The sequence below is a fragment of the Nyctereutes procyonoides genome, unplaced genomic scaffold (assembly GCF_905146905.1).
Source record: "Nyctereutes procyonoides isolate TBG_1078 unplaced genomic scaffold, NYPRO_anot_genome, whole genome shotgun sequence".
Lineage (NCBI taxonomy): Eukaryota > Metazoa > Chordata > Mammalia > Carnivora > Canidae > Nyctereutes > Nyctereutes procyonoides.
This window is the reverse complement of record NW_026575137.1, coordinates 3,845,929-3,866,456: the sequence shown is the minus strand read 5'-3', so window position 1 is coordinate 3,866,456 and position 20,528 is coordinate 3,845,929. Positions and strand designations below refer to the sequence as shown.

The 20,528-nt window shown below is 36.2% G+C and overlaps 1 protein-coding gene across 1 annotated transcript in view; it reads left to right on the top strand.

The window, feature by feature from the left end:
- CNGB3 (cyclic nucleotide gated channel subunit beta 3) overlaps window positions 1–20,528 on the top strand; it is a 162,675-nt gene that overhangs the window by 63,430 nt on the left and 78,717 nt on the right. Inside the window, exons 5-8 of the mRNA XM_055303427.1 lie at window positions 843–995; window positions 1,937–2,145; window positions 15,086–15,136; window positions 17,727–17,813. Coding sequence (XP_055159402.1) covers window positions 843–995; window positions 1,937–2,145; window positions 15,086–15,136; window positions 17,727–17,813 — 500 coding nt within the window. The remainder of the gene's footprint in view (window positions 1–842; window positions 996–1,936; window positions 2,146–15,085; window positions 15,137–17,726; window positions 17,814–20,528) is intronic.

Sequence of the window (20,528 nt, the reverse complement as noted above, 5' to 3'; positions counted from 1 at the left end):
ATTGCAGCAATGCGTTTATGAAAAATTAGTAAGTGCAATAAAGTAGAGTACAAAAATGATATATTATGATTACATCTTTGTATTTATATATATAGATAAAAGTAGAAGAACGTTTGGATGTTTAATAACAGTTAAAAATCAAACTGTTAATTATATAGGATGGAGTTGAGGGTTCCTTATAATTCTGTATAGGTAAGTTGGATTTTTAAAATAAACTACATATTGTATAGTAGTTTCTCTTTTAAAGAGACTCTAATAAGTCATTGTATTTTAGTAACATAGATTTAAAAAATATTTTGAACTTTATCTATAACTTGAAGGATATGTGTGAGACTAAAGAAGCATGAAACTAAGACCTGTGACAGGCATGATGTACATTTGTAAAGTTTCTTTGTAATGTAAATCTAAAGGACTGACTTTATTTATGCTACAAAATAGGTAAGAATTAAGCTTGTATTTAAAATATCCTATTTGTAGGGTGCCTGGATAGCTTAGTCAGTGGAGCATGTGACTCTTGCTCTTGGGGTTGTGGGTTTGAGCCCCAACTTGGGTGTAGAATCACATTCAGTTAATTAATTGATTTATTAATTAAACTACCCTATTTGTAACACTTTTGTGGTAATTTATTAGTATGTTTTAAATCTGCTATTTATTTCCAAATTCCAGTGTTTTCATTACCTGGATATTGTCATTAATGTCACTATTTTCAATATCATATCATGCCTTATCTACCTATATTAAGAAGGGAAGATTCTGATATGTTCTGACTTCAAGAAATCGAAGTTTTTTCTCATTAAGCTAACCTAACCTCTTAAAAATGTGTTTTTTTTTCCCCTATAAAGCAAAGCCCACAGCCGTATCATCAACACAAGAGAGCAATGCTAAGCTAAAAGAAGAACATTACTATCACATATTATGTTTTAAATTCCAGAAGATGCCTCTGACGGAGTACCTAAAACGAATTAGACTTCCAGGAAGCATAGATTCATACACAGGTACCATCAAAGTGTGAACTGTCCCAGTGGGAGGGCTAGCTATTATCAAGAACCCCTATAACCCAGAGTCCCAGTTGGCTTCCATTTCTCCCTAGGCCATATTCCAATTCTATCTAGAAAGCAGAATTCAAACTATATTAAAAAGACAGTGGATTGTTTGCTCCTCTCTGGTGAAGGCAAGAGATAAAATATTCCTTTTTGTTTTTAAAAGGCATGTCCAGTATAATATGAAATAAAGTAAATGTATAATTATCAAAATAGATAAATGATAGATAAATAGATAGATAAAAATAAATAAATAAAAGGCAGTCCAGAGTCTGTGCTGCCCTTAATTACTTTTGAAAAGAAAGCCCCAAAGTGTTCTGTGATATGTATCCAACACCCTTCCCCCCAAAATCAATATGAAGTGTCTATCTTCTTCCATGCCTTCATATCATTAATTATTTTAACTGAACAAATCCATTGCTATGGGAGGACAGAAGAAAGCAATGTGTGAAAGGACATGGATTGCCTTAATGGGCTGATTCTCTGGCCTCTCCTGGTCAGCCACACTCCTTCAGGCAACATGTGGCCTTTTGTCCACCTGCCCGGGTAATCCTGCAGCTTAACTACTCTGATGCACAAAAGGCCTGCTGCTGCAATTATTCAAATAGGGCACCTCTGACTTCCCCCGGTCTCTTTTTCCTTGATCCATATAGCACAGTTGCCTGTGGGGATAGACTCAGAATGGCCACTTCTCAGCAACAGATAAAGGCTTCTCTCCAATGTCAGAAGAGCTGATAAGATCACTCAACATCCCTTGTAAAGCCCAGTGCTTTCCAGAATTGTACTGAATTTTAATAGAACCTCTCATAACAATTTGCTTATCTCCAGAGGACAGTGCACCAAACTAAGCAAGAGAATTATTTTAATGCTTGTTACCTGCCATTTGATTTTTCTAGATCGACTCTATCTCCTGTGGCTCTTGCTTGTCACCATTGCGTATAACTGGAACTGCTGGCTTATACCACTACGCCTCGTCTTTCCATATCAAACACCAGACAACACACACTACTGGTTTATTACAGACATCACATGTGATATCATCTACCTTTGTGATATGCTATTAATCCAGCCCAGACTCCAGTTTATAAAAGGAGGAGACATAATGGTAAGTGGGGCTGGAAGAAGCAGAAACTGACAAATATCAGATTGGACTACAAAAAATAAATTAGCAACACTGTTTATTGAATATATGACCAGCTGTCTTTAACCACCGGAAACCACCAGTATAGTAGAAACAACAATAACAGCACAACCCTTGAGCATTTACTATGGAGGAGGGACCATGTAGCTCCCTGCGCTTTAGTTTCCTCGTTGTAAAAATAGTACCTTCACAGTGTTGATGGAAAGACTAAATGCACGATGCCTGAACTGTGTTGAGTGACTAATGAGTGCCTATTAAATGTTAGCTATCATCATTATTCCAGTTAATTTCTTTATAATGCCTCACTTAATCCCTTCAGTCACTTTATAAGGGAGACGTTATTATCAACCCCATATACAAAAGAGGAAATCGAGGCTTAGAGAGGGAAGGTGATATGCTCAAGGCACAGAGCTGGACAGCAATGAGGCAGGATCAAACCCAGACCTTGACTCTAAAACCCATGCTCTGTGCAACTATACCATGTCAGTTCATGTTGACTAGTTTTTCAGAATTTGGTAATACTTGAGGGTAGAAAGATAAAACCAGGTCTGAAATGTCAAAACCATATACATATTTTACCTAAATAAAGTTTAAAAATGTATAAATTATGTATACAAAAAGAAGTAATTTAATATATATTTATCTAGTTACCACACTTCAAAGAGTCTGTAAGGCAGTTGTTTTCCACCACATTGCAATCTACCATTCACCTCAATATTTTTTAGAATAAGGCAGGTACTATATCACTCATAAGAATCTACTCAGTTTCCTTGGGAGACAACCTGGTGTTGTGAGAAAACATAGCTATAAGATTTTTGGGACACAGACTGTACTTTGTGTATCATCATATAGTCAGCACTGAGCATAGGACCTATACATAGTATCATAGTATAGACAACAAGTCCAAGGTCTTGGGTCTTGACAGTTTGGGAAAACCTAACTTGAAAAGAAAATCTGTCATGAACCTTTTAATCAGTGTAGATTCACTGCACTGTCCAATATAGTGGCCACTAGCCAGATATGTCTATTCAAATTTAAATTTTAATTAAGATTAAATAACATTAAAAATTCATGTTTCCCAACCACACTATCAATATTTCCAGGGCCCAGTAATCACATTTGGCTAGAGGCTACCATATCAGAGAGCACAGACTATTTCCACCATTGCAAAGTGTGCTATTATTATATAGTGCTATTATTATTTAGTGCTATAACAATGAGCCATCAAGATCTTCACTGAGACAGCCAAACCATAAATAGGAAGCCATACACTCAGCAGACAGGTGCAAATCACAAGCACATAAAACACACCTGTGATTTTGTGATTTTTTAAAAATTAATATGGCATCTTCTGGCCTCTCTTCTGTGCATTCTTCCACTTTCCAGATTCATCACATCCCAATTCTCACCATCAAATGCACTGGCCTACCTCAGAAACTACCATTCTTACCCATAGGAGAAATTATTTTCTCCTAGACTTATTCTCAGTATTGACAGAATTTCAAAGTAATCCAGTCAACCAAATAGAAGAATATGTTTTCACAAGGACATTTCCACATCTTAAAGCCTCTACTCTTCAGCCCCTTCCCCAGCTAACTAGAAGGATGCTCCCTTTCCAACTGATGTCCACTGTAATACCCACTTCACAGTCTCAGTGAGAACTGCACAGAACAGATCCTCTAATGGACCCATCACAGTAGGAAGAGCAGACTAATGAAATGTATGGATCTTTGGGTTTATACATATTTTTGAAGAATAAAGGTGGGTTCCTTAATCTTCTGAATATTTTCTTTTGAATCTCCAGACAATATTAATTTATCAAAAAGCTGAAAGGAGTAGTTATGGTTACTGTATTCTTTTAGAAAAAAAATTATTTGCTGAGGAAATCCTCCTATTATTTGAAAGCTTTCCTATGAAAGAAATTCTAAAAGCAAGAGCTAAAGCTGTAGCAAGAATATATTCAAAATATTCTTTATATGAACTTCAGAGCACTAGTCAGCTCCCCACTATCCCCAGAGTTCACTGGCAGCTTGATAAATGATGATGATGGTGTGCAAATAAGAAGTAAACAACACACACAAAAAAAGAGCGCTAATTTCAACCTCCATTAAATGCACAAGGGGGGAGAAAATCAATGTTTGACAAATGGAAAATGACAAAATCAGTAAGAGGAGACTTATTTTCAATTTTCTAAGAGGGCTTTACACACAATGGAGTGTTAAAAACAAGAAAAATAACCAATAAAAACACACTCAACGGGCTCTATTTAAAATGCATTATCACAAACTACAAATACAGAGCAGGAACTAATTGCTTTGTTTGTTCAAAAGGAGTTTAATGGTTTCTTTAATTTAGAATAGGTAGTGTTAGCCTTTGAAGCTTGATTACATTTTGGTAAGAAGACTATACAAGTCAAGTACCCAAATTGAAGATCGACTACATTTAGCTATCTCTGCTACCTTTGGTGCACTGCCAACTTGTTTTTTCATTCATTCATTCATTCATTCAACAAACATTTATTAAATATCTACAGTTGCCAAGTATTTCAGGGCTAGAGGATGGAAATATTAATTCCCTCAAGGCCTTGAAAACAGAGAAGTCATAAACAGATTGAAGTGCTAAAGGCCACAATAGAAGGAATTAGGAGGGTTTACAAGTTTTGCATTGCATCCTTCTGAAAATGGTGCTACACAAATAGAGAACAGAACTTTGTATGAAAAAACAACAAAAGAGCATCTCGTCTGTAATTTCCTTTATTTATTTATTTATTTATTATTTGTTTATTTATTGTAATTTCCTTTATAGACAGCAGAAATACAGCTGAAAATGACAATGAGGATTATTGAGATATGGGACTCATACCCCTACAATACTGCTAAAGCTATTGATCATGATTCATGGAAATGCTCAGTGCTACATAGTGACAGTATCAGTCAGGCCTGGCATTATAGTCAACTGCTTTTGGCACTTAATCTTCTCAGTTACTGTTTATAAACTGACCTGAAGAAAATTAACCATTCCCTTCTCTGTGCTCTGTACATTTGATTCATACTTCTGTTATTTAATTGTTAAACAATGATTAGGCTAATTATTATTAAGTAGGAACAAACAGACCAGGGTCGAATTCCATCTCTGAAATTTATTAATAGCTTTAGTTGAAGAAAATAAATTTACCTTTTAATTAACTGGTATCTTTTCATTCATAAAATGGAAAGTATTGTACCCACTTCATAAACCTATTGTGAAGATTAAATAAGGCCATTTGTACACCTAAGCCAGAGTCTGGCATATAGAATATGTACAGTAAGTTGTTGAATGTCTCAAATGAATTAATATCCACACATTTAACTTCCCCTCTTCTCTCCTATCTGTATATGTAGCTCCCTTTCTTACCTGATATTAAGTTTCTTGTGTATAAAGACAATGTCCAATTCATTTCCCTCTCTATCTGAGGAACTCAGAGAGTATATTCAAGAAGTATTCGAAGGAGTTAATGAATGGCAGTCTTGGCTCAAGGATCTTCTTTCCTTGAATATTATTTAATCTGCAATGTAGTTGTTTCAGGTGATATTACTATTTTTGAAACATATCTATCCTATATAAAATTATGGAGTTTCTATGAATTATTTATGAGAAAAGGTAAATATAATCATACCCAGGTAGAGCTGCTTCAAAACCCACCTTTTGGAAAAGGATTTAGGTACAGTCAGCATATCCTTCCTAAAGTAAGCCTCTCCCCTAAAGAAATGTTGCCTGCATAGTGATGAGACTTAAAAGAGAGAAAGAGAATTAAATAAGGTGACATTTTTTTAAATTAGTGCCTAATTGTTACCAGTAAGCATGCTGGTCATCATAATGATGCCAAATTTTTCTTTAGTTCTCCAAAGAAGAGAGATTTTAGAATCACTAGATTGCATTTTCATCTAATCTAGCAAGTTTTCATTTCATTTACATTTATTCAATCATAGGATCATAGATAAGCCTGAAAGTAGAGATAAAAGTGCTAAAAGACATTCTTCCAAGGGTGAAGGAGAGGGTGGTTTTTTAACTTTGTAGCACTTGAAATGTATCTGTCACTCCCAGATAAGCTTTGAAGGAGCTGACTAATTTTACTCAAGCTTGATACATGATTCAACTTAAACTCCTATGTATGTCTACCTGTGGCTTAGTAAGCCATTGAGTTTCACAGCAAAAATCATTAGATGACTTAGTATATGTGCATGAGTAAAAATTGTAGCCAAAAAAAGGTGGGGGGAGCAGAAATTGAGGGGTTGGCTAACCAATATTGAATATTTAACACTACTTGGCAGTAGTTTGAAACTTCTGAACTTCGATAGTCTGGATGATAATTCTTAGAAGACACTGCTTCTTTGTGTCTAAGATATAATACTTTGGCCTACTCATTAATAGCACAAAAATGTAAGAATATAAATTATTTACCTATCACTAAAATGTAAGAATATAAATCCAATATTAGCATTAATTCTTTTAGGTCTGAATGATAACAAATGCCTCTTAATCTATCACTTATCACATATTCATTGGAAACCTACTATGTGTTAGATATTGCATTAGAAATTGGAAAAACAAGAGAGGAGGGGCAAGATGGTGGAAGAGTAGGGTCCCCAAGTCACCTGTCCCCACCAAATTATCTAGATAACCTTCAAATCATCCTGAAAATCTACGAATTCGGCCTGAGATTTAAAGAGAGAACAGCTGGAATGCTACAGTGAGAAGAGTTTGCGCTTCTATCAAGGCAGGAAGACTGGGAAAAAAGAAATAAACAAAAGGCATCCAAGGGGGAGGGGCCCCGCGAGGAGCCGGGCTGAGGCCTGGGCAAGTGTCCCCAGGATAGGAGAGCCCCGTCCCGGAGAAGCAGGAGCAGCACCAATCTTCCCGGGTGGAAAGGCGCTCGCAGGGAGTTGGAGTAGGACCCCAGGAGAGCGGGATGCTCGCAGGCTCCCTGGGACACTAACAGACACCTGCGCCCCAGGGAGAGTGCGCCGAGCTCCCTAAGGGCTGCAGCGCGCATAACTGGACCCAGAGCAGTTCGGAGGGGCTCGGGCGGCGGCTCCGCCGAGGGGGCTACGAGGTCAGCCGGGATTGCGAATCCAATAGTGCAGGCCCCAGAGCACAGGGCGCCGGGGACACAGCCCAGGATCTGACCTCCCCCCGGGAAAGTCAGGGGCCGGGAGGGCCCAGGACAGCAAGGACGCTCCTGCCCCGAGCTGAGCAGATCAGCGGCCCCGCCCCCGGAGCATCCAGGCCCTGCGGACAGAGAGCTCTCTAGCTACTGCGGGAGCTGACTCCAGAGCTCCAGAGCTGGCCGCCCCACTGGGGTTGTTCCTCCTGGGGCCTCAAGGGGTAAACAACCCCCACTGAGCCCTGCACCAGGCAGGGGGCAGAGCAGCTCCCCCGAGTGCTAACACCTGAAAATCAGCACAGCAGGCCTCTCCCCCAGAAGACCAGCTAGACGGACAAGTTCCAAGGGAAGTCAAGGGACTTAAAATATACAGAATCAGAAGATAATCCCGCGTGTTTTTTTTTTCTTTTTGATTTCTGTTTGCTTCCCCCGCCCTTTTTTTTTCTTTTTTTTCTTTTTCTTTTTTTTTTTCTTTTTTCTTCCTTTTTTCTTTTTTCTTTTTCTCTTTTCTTCTTTCTCTCCTCTCTTTTGCTCCTTTTCCCAATACAACTAGTTTTTGGCCACTCTGCACTGAGCAAAATGACTAGAAGGAAAACCTCACCTCAAAAGAGAATCAGAAACACTCCTCTCTCCCACAGAGTTACAAAATCTGGATTACAATTCAATGTCAGAAAGCCAATTCAGAGGCACTATTATAAAGCTACTGGCGGCTCTAGAAAAAAGCATAAAGGACTCAAGAGACTTCATGACTGCAGAATTTAGATCTAATCAGGCAGAAATTAAAAATCAGTTGAATGAGATGCAATCCAAACTAGAAGTCCTAACGACAAGGTTTAACAAGGTAGAAGAATGAGTGAGTGACATAGAAGACAAGTTGATGGCAAAGAGGGAAACTGAGGAAAAAAGAGACAAACAAAAGACCATGAAGACAGATTAAGGGAAATAAACGACAGCCTGAGGAAGAAAAACCTACGTTTAATTGGGGTTCCCAAGGGCGCCGAAAGGGACAGAGGTCCAGAATATGTATTTGAACAAATCCTAGCTGAAAACTTTCCCAATCTGGGAAGGGAAACAGGCATTCAGATCCAGGAAATAGAGAGATTCCACCCTAAAATCAATAAAAACCGTTCAACACCTCGACATTTAATAGTGAAGCTTGCAAATTCCAAAGATAAAGAGAAGATCCTTAAAGCAGCAAGAGACAAGAAATCCCTGACTTTTGTGGGGAAGAATATTAGGGTAACAGCAGACCTCTCCACAGAGACCTGGCAGGCCAGAAAGGGCTAGCAGGATATATTCAGGGTCCTAAATGAGAAGAACATGCAACCAAGAATACTTTATCCAGCAAGGCTCTCATTCAAAATGGAAGGAGAGATAAAGAGCTTCCAAGACAGGCAGGGACTGAAAGAATATGTGACCTCCAAACCAGCTCTGCAAGAAATTTTAAGGGGGACTCTTAAAATTCCCCTTTAAGAAGAAGTTCAGTGGAACAATCCACAAAAACAAGGACTGAATAGATATCATGGTGACACTAAACTCCTATCTCTCAATAGTAACTCTGAACGTGAACAGGCTTAATGACCCCATCAAAAGGTGCAGGGTTTCAGACTGGATAAAAAAGCAGGACCCATCTATTTGCTGTCTACAAGAGACTCATTTTAGACAGAAGGACACCTACAGCCTGAAAATAAAAGGTTGGAGAACCATTTACCATTCAAAAGGTCCTCAAAAGAAAGCAGGGGTAGCCATCCTTATATCAGATAAACTAAAATTTACCCCGAAGACTATAGTGAGAGATGAAGAGGGACACTATCTCATACTTAAAGGATCTATCCAACAAGAGGACTTAACAATCCTCAATATATATGCCTCGAATGTGGGAGCTTCAAAATATATCAATCAATTAATAACCAAAGTTAAGACATACTTAGATAATAATACACTTATACTTGGTGACTTCATTCTAGTGCTTTCTACACTCGATAGGTCTTCTAAACACAACATCTCCAAAGAAACGAGTGCTTTAAATGATACACTGGACCAGATGGATTTCACAGATATCTACAGAACTTTACATCCAAAACTCAACTGAATACACATTCTTCTCAAGTGCACATAGAACTTTCTCCAGAATAGACCACATACTGGGTCACAAATCAGGTCTGAACTAATACCAAAAGATTGGGATCATCCCCTGCATATTCTCAGACCATAATGCCTTGAAATTAGAACTAAATCACAACAAGAAGTTTGGAAGGACCTCAAATACGTGGAGGTTAAGGAATATCCTGCTAAAAGATGAAAGGGTCAACCAGGAAATTAAGGAAGAATTAAAAACATTCATGGAATCTAATGAGAATGACGATACAACCGTTCAGAATCTTTGGGATGCAGCAAAAGCAGTCCTGAGGAGGAAATACATTGCAATACAAGCATCCATCCAAAAACTGGAAAGAACTCAAATACAAAAGCTAACCTTACACCTAAAGGAGCTAGAGAAAAAAACAGCAAATAGATCCTACACCCAGCAGAAGAAGAGAGTTCATAAAGACTCGAGCAGAACTCAACGAAATCGAGACCAGAAGAACTGTGGAACAGATCAACAAAACCAGGAGTTGGTTCTTTGAAAGAATTAATAAGATAGATAAACCATTAGCCAGCCTTATTTAAAAAAGAGAGAGAGGACTCAAATTAATAAAATCATGAATGAGAAAGGAGAGATCACTACCAACACCAAGGAAATACAAACGATTTTAAATACATATTATGAACAGCTATACGCCAATAAATTAGGCCATCTAGAAGAAATGGACACATTTCTGGAAAGCCACAAACTACCAAAACTGGAACAGGAAGAAATAGAAAACCTGAACAGGCCAATAACCAGGGAGGAAATTGAAGCAGTCATTAAAAACCTCCCAAGACACAAAAGTCCAGGGCCAGATGGCTTCCCAGGGGAATTCTATCAAACGTTTAAAGAAGAAACCATACCTATTCTACTAAAGCTGTTTGGAAAGATAGAAAGAGATGGAGTGCTTCCAAATTTGTTCTATGAGGCCAGCATCACCTTAATTCCAAAACCAGATAAAGAAAGACCCCACCAAAAAGGAGAATTATAGACCAATATCCCTGATGAACATGGATGCAAAAATTTTCAACAAGATACTAGCCAATAGGATCCAACAGTACATTAAGAACATTATTCACCATGACCAAGTAGGATTTATTCCCAGGACACAAGACTGGTTCAACACTCGTAAAACAATCAGTGTGATTCATCATATCAGCAAGAAAAAAACCAAGAAACATATGATCTTCTCATTAGATGCAGAGAAAGCATTTGACAAAATACAGCATCCATTCCTGATCAAAAATCTTCAGAGTGTAGCAATAGAGGGAACATTCCTCAGCATCTTAAAAGCCATCTACGAAAAGCCCACAGCAAATATCATTCTCAATGGGGAAGCACTGGGAGCCTTTCCCCTAAGATCAGGAACACGACAAGGCTGTCCGCTCCCACCACTGCTATTCAACATAGTACTGGAAGTCCTAGCCTCAGCAATCAGACAACAAAAAGACATTAAAGGCATTCAAATTGGCAAAGAAGAAGTCAAACTCTCCCTCTTCGCTGATGACATGATACTCTACATAGAAAACCCAAAAGCCTCCACCCCAAGATTGCTAGAACTCATACAGCAATTTGGCAGTGTGGCAGGATACAAAATCAATGCCCAGAAGTCAGTGGCATTTCTAGACACTAACAATAAGACTGAAGAAAGAGAAATTAAGGAGTACATCCCATTTACAATTGCACTCAAAAGCATAAGATACCTAGGAATAAACCTAACCAAAGAGGTAAAGGATCTATACCCTAAAAACTATAGAACACTTCTGAAAAAAATTGAGGAAGACACAAAGAGATGGAAAAATATTCCATGCTCATGGATTGGCAGAATTAATATTGTGAAATTGTCAATGTTACCCAGGGCAATTTACCGTTTAATGCAACCCCTATCAAAATACCATGGACTTTCTTCAGAAAGTTAGAACAAATTATTTTAAGATTTGTGTGGAATCATAAAAGACCCCGAATAGCCAGGGGAATTTTAAAAAAGAAAACCATAGCTGGGGACATCACAATGCCAGATTTCAGGTTGTACTACAAAGCTGTGGTCATCAAAACAGTGTGGTACTGGCACAAAAACACACATAGATCAATGCAACAGAATAGAGAACCCAGAAGTGAACTCTCAACTTTATGGTCAACTAATATTCGATAAAGGAGGAAAGACTATCCACTGGAAGAAAGACAGTCTCTTCAATAAATGGTGCTGGGAAAATTGGACATCCACATGCAGAAGAATGAAACTAGACCACTCTCTTGCACCAGACACAAAGATAAACTCAAAATGGATGAAAGATCTAAATGTGAGACAAGATTCCATCAAAATCCTAGAGGAGAACACAGGCAACACCCTTTTTGAACTCGGCCACAGTAACTTCTTGCAAGATACATCCACGAAGGCAAAAGAAACAAAAGCAAGAATGAACTATTGGGACTTCATCAAGATAAGAAGCTTTTGCACAGCAAAGGATACAGTCAACAAAACTAAAAGACAACCTACAGAACGGGAGAAGATAGTTGCAAATGACCTATCAGATAAAGGGCTAGTTTCCAAGATCTGTAAAGAACTTCTTAAACTCAACACCAAAGAAACACAATCCAATCATGAAATGGTCAAAAGACATGAAGAGAAATCTCACAGAGGAAGACATAGATATGGCCAACATGCACATGAGAAAATGCTCTGCATCACTTGCTATCAGGGAAATATAAATCAAAACCACAATGAGATACCACCTCACACCAGTGAGAATGGGGAAAATTAACAAGGCAGTAAACAACAAATGTTGGAGAGGATGCGGAGAAAAGGGAACCCTCTTACACTGTTGGTGGGAATGTGAACTGGTGCAGCCACTCTGGAAAACTGTGTGGAGGTTTCCCAAAGAGGTAAAAATAGACCTGCCCTACGACCCAGCAATTGCACTGTTGGGGATTTACCCCAAAGATTCAGATGCAATGAAATGCCGGGACTCCTGCACCCGATGTTTCTAGCAGCAATGTCCACAATAGCCAAACTGTGGAAGGAGCCTCGGTGTCCATCGAAAGGTGAATGGATAAAGAAGATGTGGTTTATGTATACAATGGAATATTACTCAGCCATTAGAAATGACAAATACCCACCATTTGCTTCAACGTGGATGGAACTGGAGGGTATTATGCTGAGTAAAATGAGTCAATCGGAGAAGGACAAACATTATATGTTCTCATGCATTTGGGGAATATAAATAATAGTAAAAGGGAATAGAAAGGAAGGGAGAAGAAATGTGTGGGAAATATCAGAAAGGGAGACAGAACATAAAGACTCCTAACTCTGGGAAACGAACTAGGGGTGGTGGAAGGGGAGGAGGGTGGGGGTGAATGGGTGACGGGCACTGAGGGGGGCACTTGACGGGATGAGCACTGGGTGTTATTCTGTATGTTGGCAAATTGAACACCAATAAAAAATATATTTATGATTTAAAAAAAAAAGAAATTGGAAAAACAAGACAAAGATACAGACCTTATCCTCAAGTAATTCAGCATATGAAAGACAAACAAAAGAAAAATGGTGGGGTTTGTAATGGGAGTCATGGCAGAGATGAGCCCTAAGAGTTCTGAGGTGAGGTACAAAGAAAACCATGTGAAGGAGAGAACACCTGGTCCCAATCTTGATTAATGAATTTCAGTTATCTGCATGCCTCCACCCCCCAAAAGGAACAAAACATGTTTCAAACTCTGAAAACCACATGGGCAAAGTCATAAAAGTGAGAAACTCTGATGCTGAATAAAGTGTATGTGGGATGCTGCAGGAGGTGAGACAGACAAAGTGGAGCCTTGAGACCATGAAAGAGTTTGTATTTTTGTAAGTCATGTGGAGTCAGAAGATTTCACATATATGGTGAATGTTAAATAATCTTATTTAGCAAAATCATTTAGCTGCCATTATAGAATGGATCAAGGGGAACAAGAATTAAAACAAAGAGACCCATGCCAAAAGGAGAGAATGTACATGAGAAAATTGTAGGAAGAAGAATCAGTGGAATTTGTTGCTGGTTAGATGAGGGCTGAGGGAGAATGAGTGATCTAGGATCACTGACCAGTGTATATGAGGATGCTCATAGGATTACTCAAGAGGAGGAAGTGGTAGGGTAGAAAAATTTTAGGCTAGTGGGGAATGGAGAATGATGATGAATTCAGGTTTGGTATAGATTAAATTTGAGATACGCAGAACTGCTAAGTGAAGACAATAGGCAGTTGCTTGTCCAGGTCAACAGTGCCAGAAAATGACATTGGATGGCAGTATATATTTGGAACCATGTAAGTGGTTGAAATTTTCTAGGAAGCAATTATAAAGAGGGAGAGAAGAGAGCTGAGTCCTGGGGAATGTTGACATTTAACTGGGTAGCCCTAAAAATTGAATATACATTTATATTTATATAAAATAATGGCTAGCCCTAGAATCAAAAAAGGACACCAAAAAGCTATAACTGAAGAAGTAAACCAAAAATGGCATTTCAGATTCTTTAGAAAGAAAAATTTCAAGAATATCCCCCAAATGTCAAATGCTTCAAAAGGTTTTATTTATCTCTTTATTCCTCTATCTGTTCATCTACTTAACAAGTGTTTTTGGGTCCTGATATATTCTAACCACTAACTATGTACAGTTACTAAACAAAATCAACCCTGTTCTGAGATAGATTCCCATTTAATAGAATAAACTGATTTTAAATAAATCACTCAAGAAATATATGTGTGATTTCAAAATATGGTGAATTCCATAAAAGAATGCTAAGTACTATAAAGGATCCCCTGGGTGTGATCATCAGGAGGTTGTTGGTGGCTTTCGCATTGATAGTCTTAATGGATAAGAAAAGTGAGCAAAGCTCAAATTACCATTAACTTGCCATGGGTTGAAGACTAAATATGAGGGAAGGATGTTGAATAAAGCAATATAGGCAACTTTTTAGAGAAGCTTGAATATAAAAAAGAAGAAGAAAAGGAAGAAGAAGAAGAAGAAGAAGAAAAAGGAAGAAAGAAGAAAAGAAAGAAAGAAGAAGAAAGAAGAGGAAGAAGAAGAAAAGAAAAAAGAAGAAGAGGAAGAGGAAGAAGAGGAAGAGGAAGAGGAAGAAGAAGAAGAAGAGGAAGGAAGGAAGGAAGGAAGAAGAAGAAGAAGAAGAAGAAGAAGAAGAAGAAGAAGAAGAAGAAGAAGAAAGAACAAGAAGAAGAAAGAAGAAAGAACAAGAAGAAGAAGAAGAAAGAAAGAAGAAGAAAGAAGCTTGAATATAAGGGCACCTGAGTGGCTCAGTGACTGAGTGTCTGCCTTTGGCCCAGGTCGTGTCCCAGGATCATGGGAATGAGTCCAGCATCAGGCTTCCCCACAGGAAGCCTGCTTCTCCCTCTGCCTATGTCTTTGCCTCTCTCTGTGTGTCTCTCATGAATAAATAAATAAAATCTTTTTAAAAACTTGAGTATGACAAAAAGATCAGTAGAAAAAAAACTGCTAAGTTATATTTTACTCTTTTTTAAGAGATAGGAGGATAGAGCATATTTATCAGCTGACGTTGCAAGGAACTAGTAGAAAGAAATATTTTTTAAAGTAAGAAAATAATTGATGAAATTGGGTAAAATTAATATAAAATATAAATATAAAATTTCAGGTGGATTCAAATGAGTTAAAGAGACACTACAGGAGCTCTACAAAATTTCAGGTAGGTACCTTACAATTTCAAAATTGTTCAAGTAATCCATTACCATTTTGATTTTAAATCTGATTTATAATTTTTTTAATCTGTTTCTGTTTTGAATAGAATAGAATAGAATAGAATAGAATAGAATAGAACAGAATAGAATAGCCTTTGTAACCAAGTTTATACAAATGAAGTTCTATTAGGCAAAGGCAAGCCTAAAGTTTTTGCTTCTCCATAATTACATGATACACTTCCATAAATGTGCAAGTGTGAAATTCAACATAAGGATCTTTATCAAGCACAACAAAATGTTAGTGCTCACATTTAAATTCTGATTAAAATGTCAGTAAAAGAGTATGGAGTGTACTTTGTCTTTTCTAATACAGAATTACTAGCCTCCAATTCATGTAGCATGATGATATAAAAATCTATCAAATTTTTTCTACTCTTATTTCTTGTTCATATAAGCAAAATAAATAGAAAAGAAGCAATTATTTAAATAACATGGCACCTTTCTTTCCTCAAATAACCACATAATCATATTTTTTCACTCATAATTATTTACACCCAAGTACTTTATTATCTTTTATTTATTCCTCCTAACTCTGAAAAATAGATATTTAGGAGTTATCTAAGGTTACCCAGTATGTATAGATGTATAGATGAACTCCAACCTCTTCTATTTCAAGAACAACACTTTTGTGGCCTTGAATTTTGTGAAATGATACAAATCAGGGGTTAGGTTCCAAATTGTCTCCATTGGTTATCTATGATGATTAAAATCTCTTTCAGTTTGTTTTCATCTTCAACTAATTTTCTTCATAAAAGATTGCCACATATTTAGACATATTCATAATCTGTGCTACTTTGATGAACTCCACAAGAGGATGACTGTTCTTTTTAAGTATCACAAAACTTACTCTAAACAATCACATTCTTGAATTTGAATAAGGGCAAATTAACTCATATATTTACTTTGGGTTTATAAATGTAAAATTTAAATTTATTTAATTGTGGGCACTCCTTTTGAATTCCCTTCACACATCCTGCTTCTCTATGGCATTGTACTATAGCTATTTTTGTACTTCATGATTCCACTATTAGATTGTCAACTTCTTGTGGACAAGAAACAATATTTTACTATTTCAACTCCAACATGTTTTACAAAGTGCCTTATACAGAGTTCAGTATTGACCAATGCTTAATTCAGTTTTCTACAATTCAATGAGAAATAAATCATCTTTATCTAACAAATAATGCATTAATGTGTTAATATCAAACATGACTAATGACTGCATAGAGAATTCAATTGGATAGACAACAATTTTAAAAACCCACAATTGACATATTAGTTCTAATAAATTTATTTTAAAGATTAAAAAAAGACTATTTATGATTCGAGCCAGAAAACATGAGTCTGAAATAGTACTAAACATGTCAACAGTTCCATGCTCCTGCTTTCTTACTTATAAGACTTTATTTTAGTAATTGTTCTGTATACCTCTTAATTTCTTATAAAGCTCAATATCTGTAAGGTAAAATTAATGAGGTTTAATGATATGATGTAATTTATAAACCAATACTTTCAGTAAGGAATTTGTTTATGATAGCTAATATCGTTAATTCAAATTGAAAGTTTCATTTCTTTTCAATAGCACGAAGTTATTGTGAAATCTTGTTATATAATTACCTCAACTCTCCATTTCATATATATGGATTTACAAAAACTTCTTAACTGCTCTTAATGTCTTAAATATATTAAATGTTTTTAAAATATACTCTATTTTTCAAAACCATGTAAAAATTAATGAAAATGAATAATTATCTTACATAAAAGAATTTCTTATTATCATCATTGCAGTCAGGAAAGTATGCAAGTGATGTTGCCATTTCACATTTCTGTTCAGGGTAACAGAAAAACAGAATAATTAAATACATGAAAACTTAAAAAAAAATTTAGCTATGATAATATTTTCCATACCTTCTCCTATTGGAGTTACTGATTAATTATAAACAGGACTGATTCCTTTCCTCTCTCTTAGCCTGCACAGTGTCTAACAGATAGAGTTCATAGTAGTTTATTGTTAGCAGTATCATCCCAAATGGAGAGCAGTAGAAAGAATTGAAGCATCTGGATGAACCACCACCAATGTAATCAGCCCTGAATACTGGAGAATTGGCTGTATAAAAATATACAACTGCAATTAATGTGCAATGGACTCAAATAAAATTAAGAATAGACTTGACTTTCAGTCAAGAGCCCCACATTTAGAACACTATTAAAATGTTATTTTAACATTAGTAACCATGTCATCTCTGAAGTGTATATGACAACTCAACAAAAATTGCAGAAAATGCAGTACCTACAGAGAGCTCAGATGCATGAAGGTAGAAATGAAATACATTGGAAGTAGCCTACAAAATAGTTTTCTTATTTTCATGGTGCAAATATACCTTACAGTGGCTCTAGGCATACTACTAAAGGCAATTTTATATTAAACAACAAAAAATTCATGGTGCCTGGTCAGCTTATATATACATTCGCATAAATCAATCCATGTCCAAAAAAGCGCATAAACACAAGATCATTGTGAATGTGTTTTTCCAACAGTTGGATGTTGCATCAGTAATGCCATTTGATGTTTTTTACCTCTTCTTTGGGTTTAATCCAGTATTTAGGATGAATAGGATATTGAAGGTAAGATAACTATATTTAATTTTATTTTATAATAATGGAAATCTTGAAATGATTCAAAATGTTCTAGAAGTGTAATATTTTTATTTTTTTCCAAACTGTCCATTTTTCTGCCCTCATCATTACTATGAATTTTTTTAAAACAGAAAAACATTGTTTCTACTGATGGAATTTGCTCTTGATTGTTTTATTCTATATCTCACAAGAGATATTTTTATAATCCAAGATAGGAATGTCTTTGTACTTCTAAATACAACTATCATTACAAATGAATCTTTCATGATCTTTCATAATCTTACATAATAATCTTTCATAATCATATTCTTTCCCATTTGTCCTTTTTATTAGACAGTCACTGAATGCCTGGAACACAGGCTGTAAAATGAGAGATTAGATTACCTCTAAGTGATCTTACTCATCTAAAATTCTATAATTCAAAAAAAAATTGCAAACACTTTTACAAAACAAAAGTATTTATATGTTTGGATATAATTCAAATATTCACCAATGAGGAATTAATCAAATAAATTGCAAGACATCTTTATAATAGAATACTTTGTAACAAAAGAAATAAATAAATAAAAAGGACGTTTTCTATGAAAACTGTTATACAGGAAGATCTTTAAGATAAATTGCTTGCTATAAATTTAAGATAAATCTTTAAGATAAATTAAAAAAAAAAGCTAGTTACAGAATAGTTTATAGAACAACACTAACTTTTGTATAATCGAAAGGGAAAAATACTCCATTTTTCTGTATTCACATAAATGCTGGAAAACTACCAAAAATCTTAATAGAAATGGTTAACTGAGGTGGGGATGGATGGTAGGAGGGAAGATCAAAATGAGTAGGGGCAGGAGTGGAAGCAACACTTTTAAAGGCATGTATTTCCTATTGTTTTTGAACTATGTGAAGGCATTACCTATTCAAAAATATTCTAAGACAAATATTTTATAATTCATGGCTTCATCAGGCACCTAAAACAAATCTGAGGAGAGTGAGGAGAGTCAGGATGTGAAAATTCATGTAAATCTTTAACAATAGCAACAATAACATATTTCCAAAGACAACCTTTGTAAAAGGAACACTGAAGACTTTATAAATTTTAGGTGATCATCTCTCTCATGCATTGGGGCAACAACACAGCATAACCTGGGGCCTTGGTGGAGCCTAACAACTGCAAAAATAAAAGCAACCAAAAAAAAAAAAAAAAACCTAGCAGCTGCTGTTTGCTGAATACATACTTGGGGCTGCACACTCTGTTAAATTTAATATTCATGGTTTCATTTATTCCTTCAAATAACTTCATTTTAGAGATGAAGAAAATGAGAACAGGGTGGAAAAATATGAATCCTATCACATACCTTTCTGACTCCAGGTTCTTTACTGTAATCAGATTGGCAAATAAACCTCAAGCTTAACAGGCTTTCCTTCCATTCCCATAGTTTTTTCAAGTTGAAAGGGACTTTACCCTATATTTTCACATATTTATGATAACTCTAGAGACTTCCAGTTTGATCTTGGAATGTGGGTTTTGATTGGAGCAGAACTTAACTTTCCAAGCAGCTTACCAGTAGGCCATCCCTCATCAAATTTATAGTCTCATATTTAAGTTTCCAGAGGTTCCTACTCAGAGATGACCAATTTTCCAGGAAGATTCAGGTTCCTATGATTTGGGAGTTTGGCATTATAATAAAACTTAGAAAATGCCAACTCTTCACACCTCCGCTCTGTAACTCTAGTGTCCAAAGACTGTCTATATTCAGCAACTTTTTTAAATACAGAATATCCTGAGAGTCAACATTGATCTTGTTTTCATAGCCCAATAGTCCTGTCATTTCACATATATGTGTATCATTTTAATGCACAATTCTCTAGGAAAAAATTTCATTTATCTGTCTCCAAATTATATATGAGAAAACAAAGTTAAAATATAAATTTGCTCCACAGTGATCACTAAGGCTAAACTTAAAAACACTTTCGTGCAAATTTCTATTAAGAGCACAATAAGGGGGCGCCTGGGTGTCTCACTGGGTTAGCATTTGGTTTCAAGTCAGGTCATGATCTCATTGGTCATGAAATTGAGCCCCATGTTGAGCTTCCTGCCCAGCAGAGATCTTGTTTGAGATTCTCTCCCTCTGCTCTTCCCCCCAACTCACACTTGATATCTCTCTGTCTCTCAAATAAATAAATAATTTTTTTAAAAAAGGCATAATAAGTTACTGCAAATTGAAATTATCTCAATCTGAACGTTTAAGGGATTTTTCCTACTTAGGAGTATATTTGTGTATATTTCTAGATAAATAATGATATTATTATATCTGTTTTTTAATTCCAAATGCCCTAGTATAGTCATTTATATTGGATGAATTTTGAACTAAATAAACTGAACTAAATAATCTTCATTAGTCCTTTCTATCTGTAAGATTCCTTGAATATAAGCATACTAATTCTTGTGTGGATGTAACTCCTTTCAGAGACATGGTCTCTTACTATTCCCATTTTACAGATGAGGAAATCAAGGTACAGAAATATTTAGTGACTTTTTCAAAGTCGCACAACTAGTAAATGGCAGAGGTGAGATTGATGTTTGGCTCTGGATTTCATGTTGCTGCTCTTACCTTATACAGCCTATAGTAATAAAAGAGAAAGTGGGGGTAGGAGTGCAAGTAGGGTGTATGAGCTAAGATAGAAGTAGATGTAAACAGGAAAAGACCT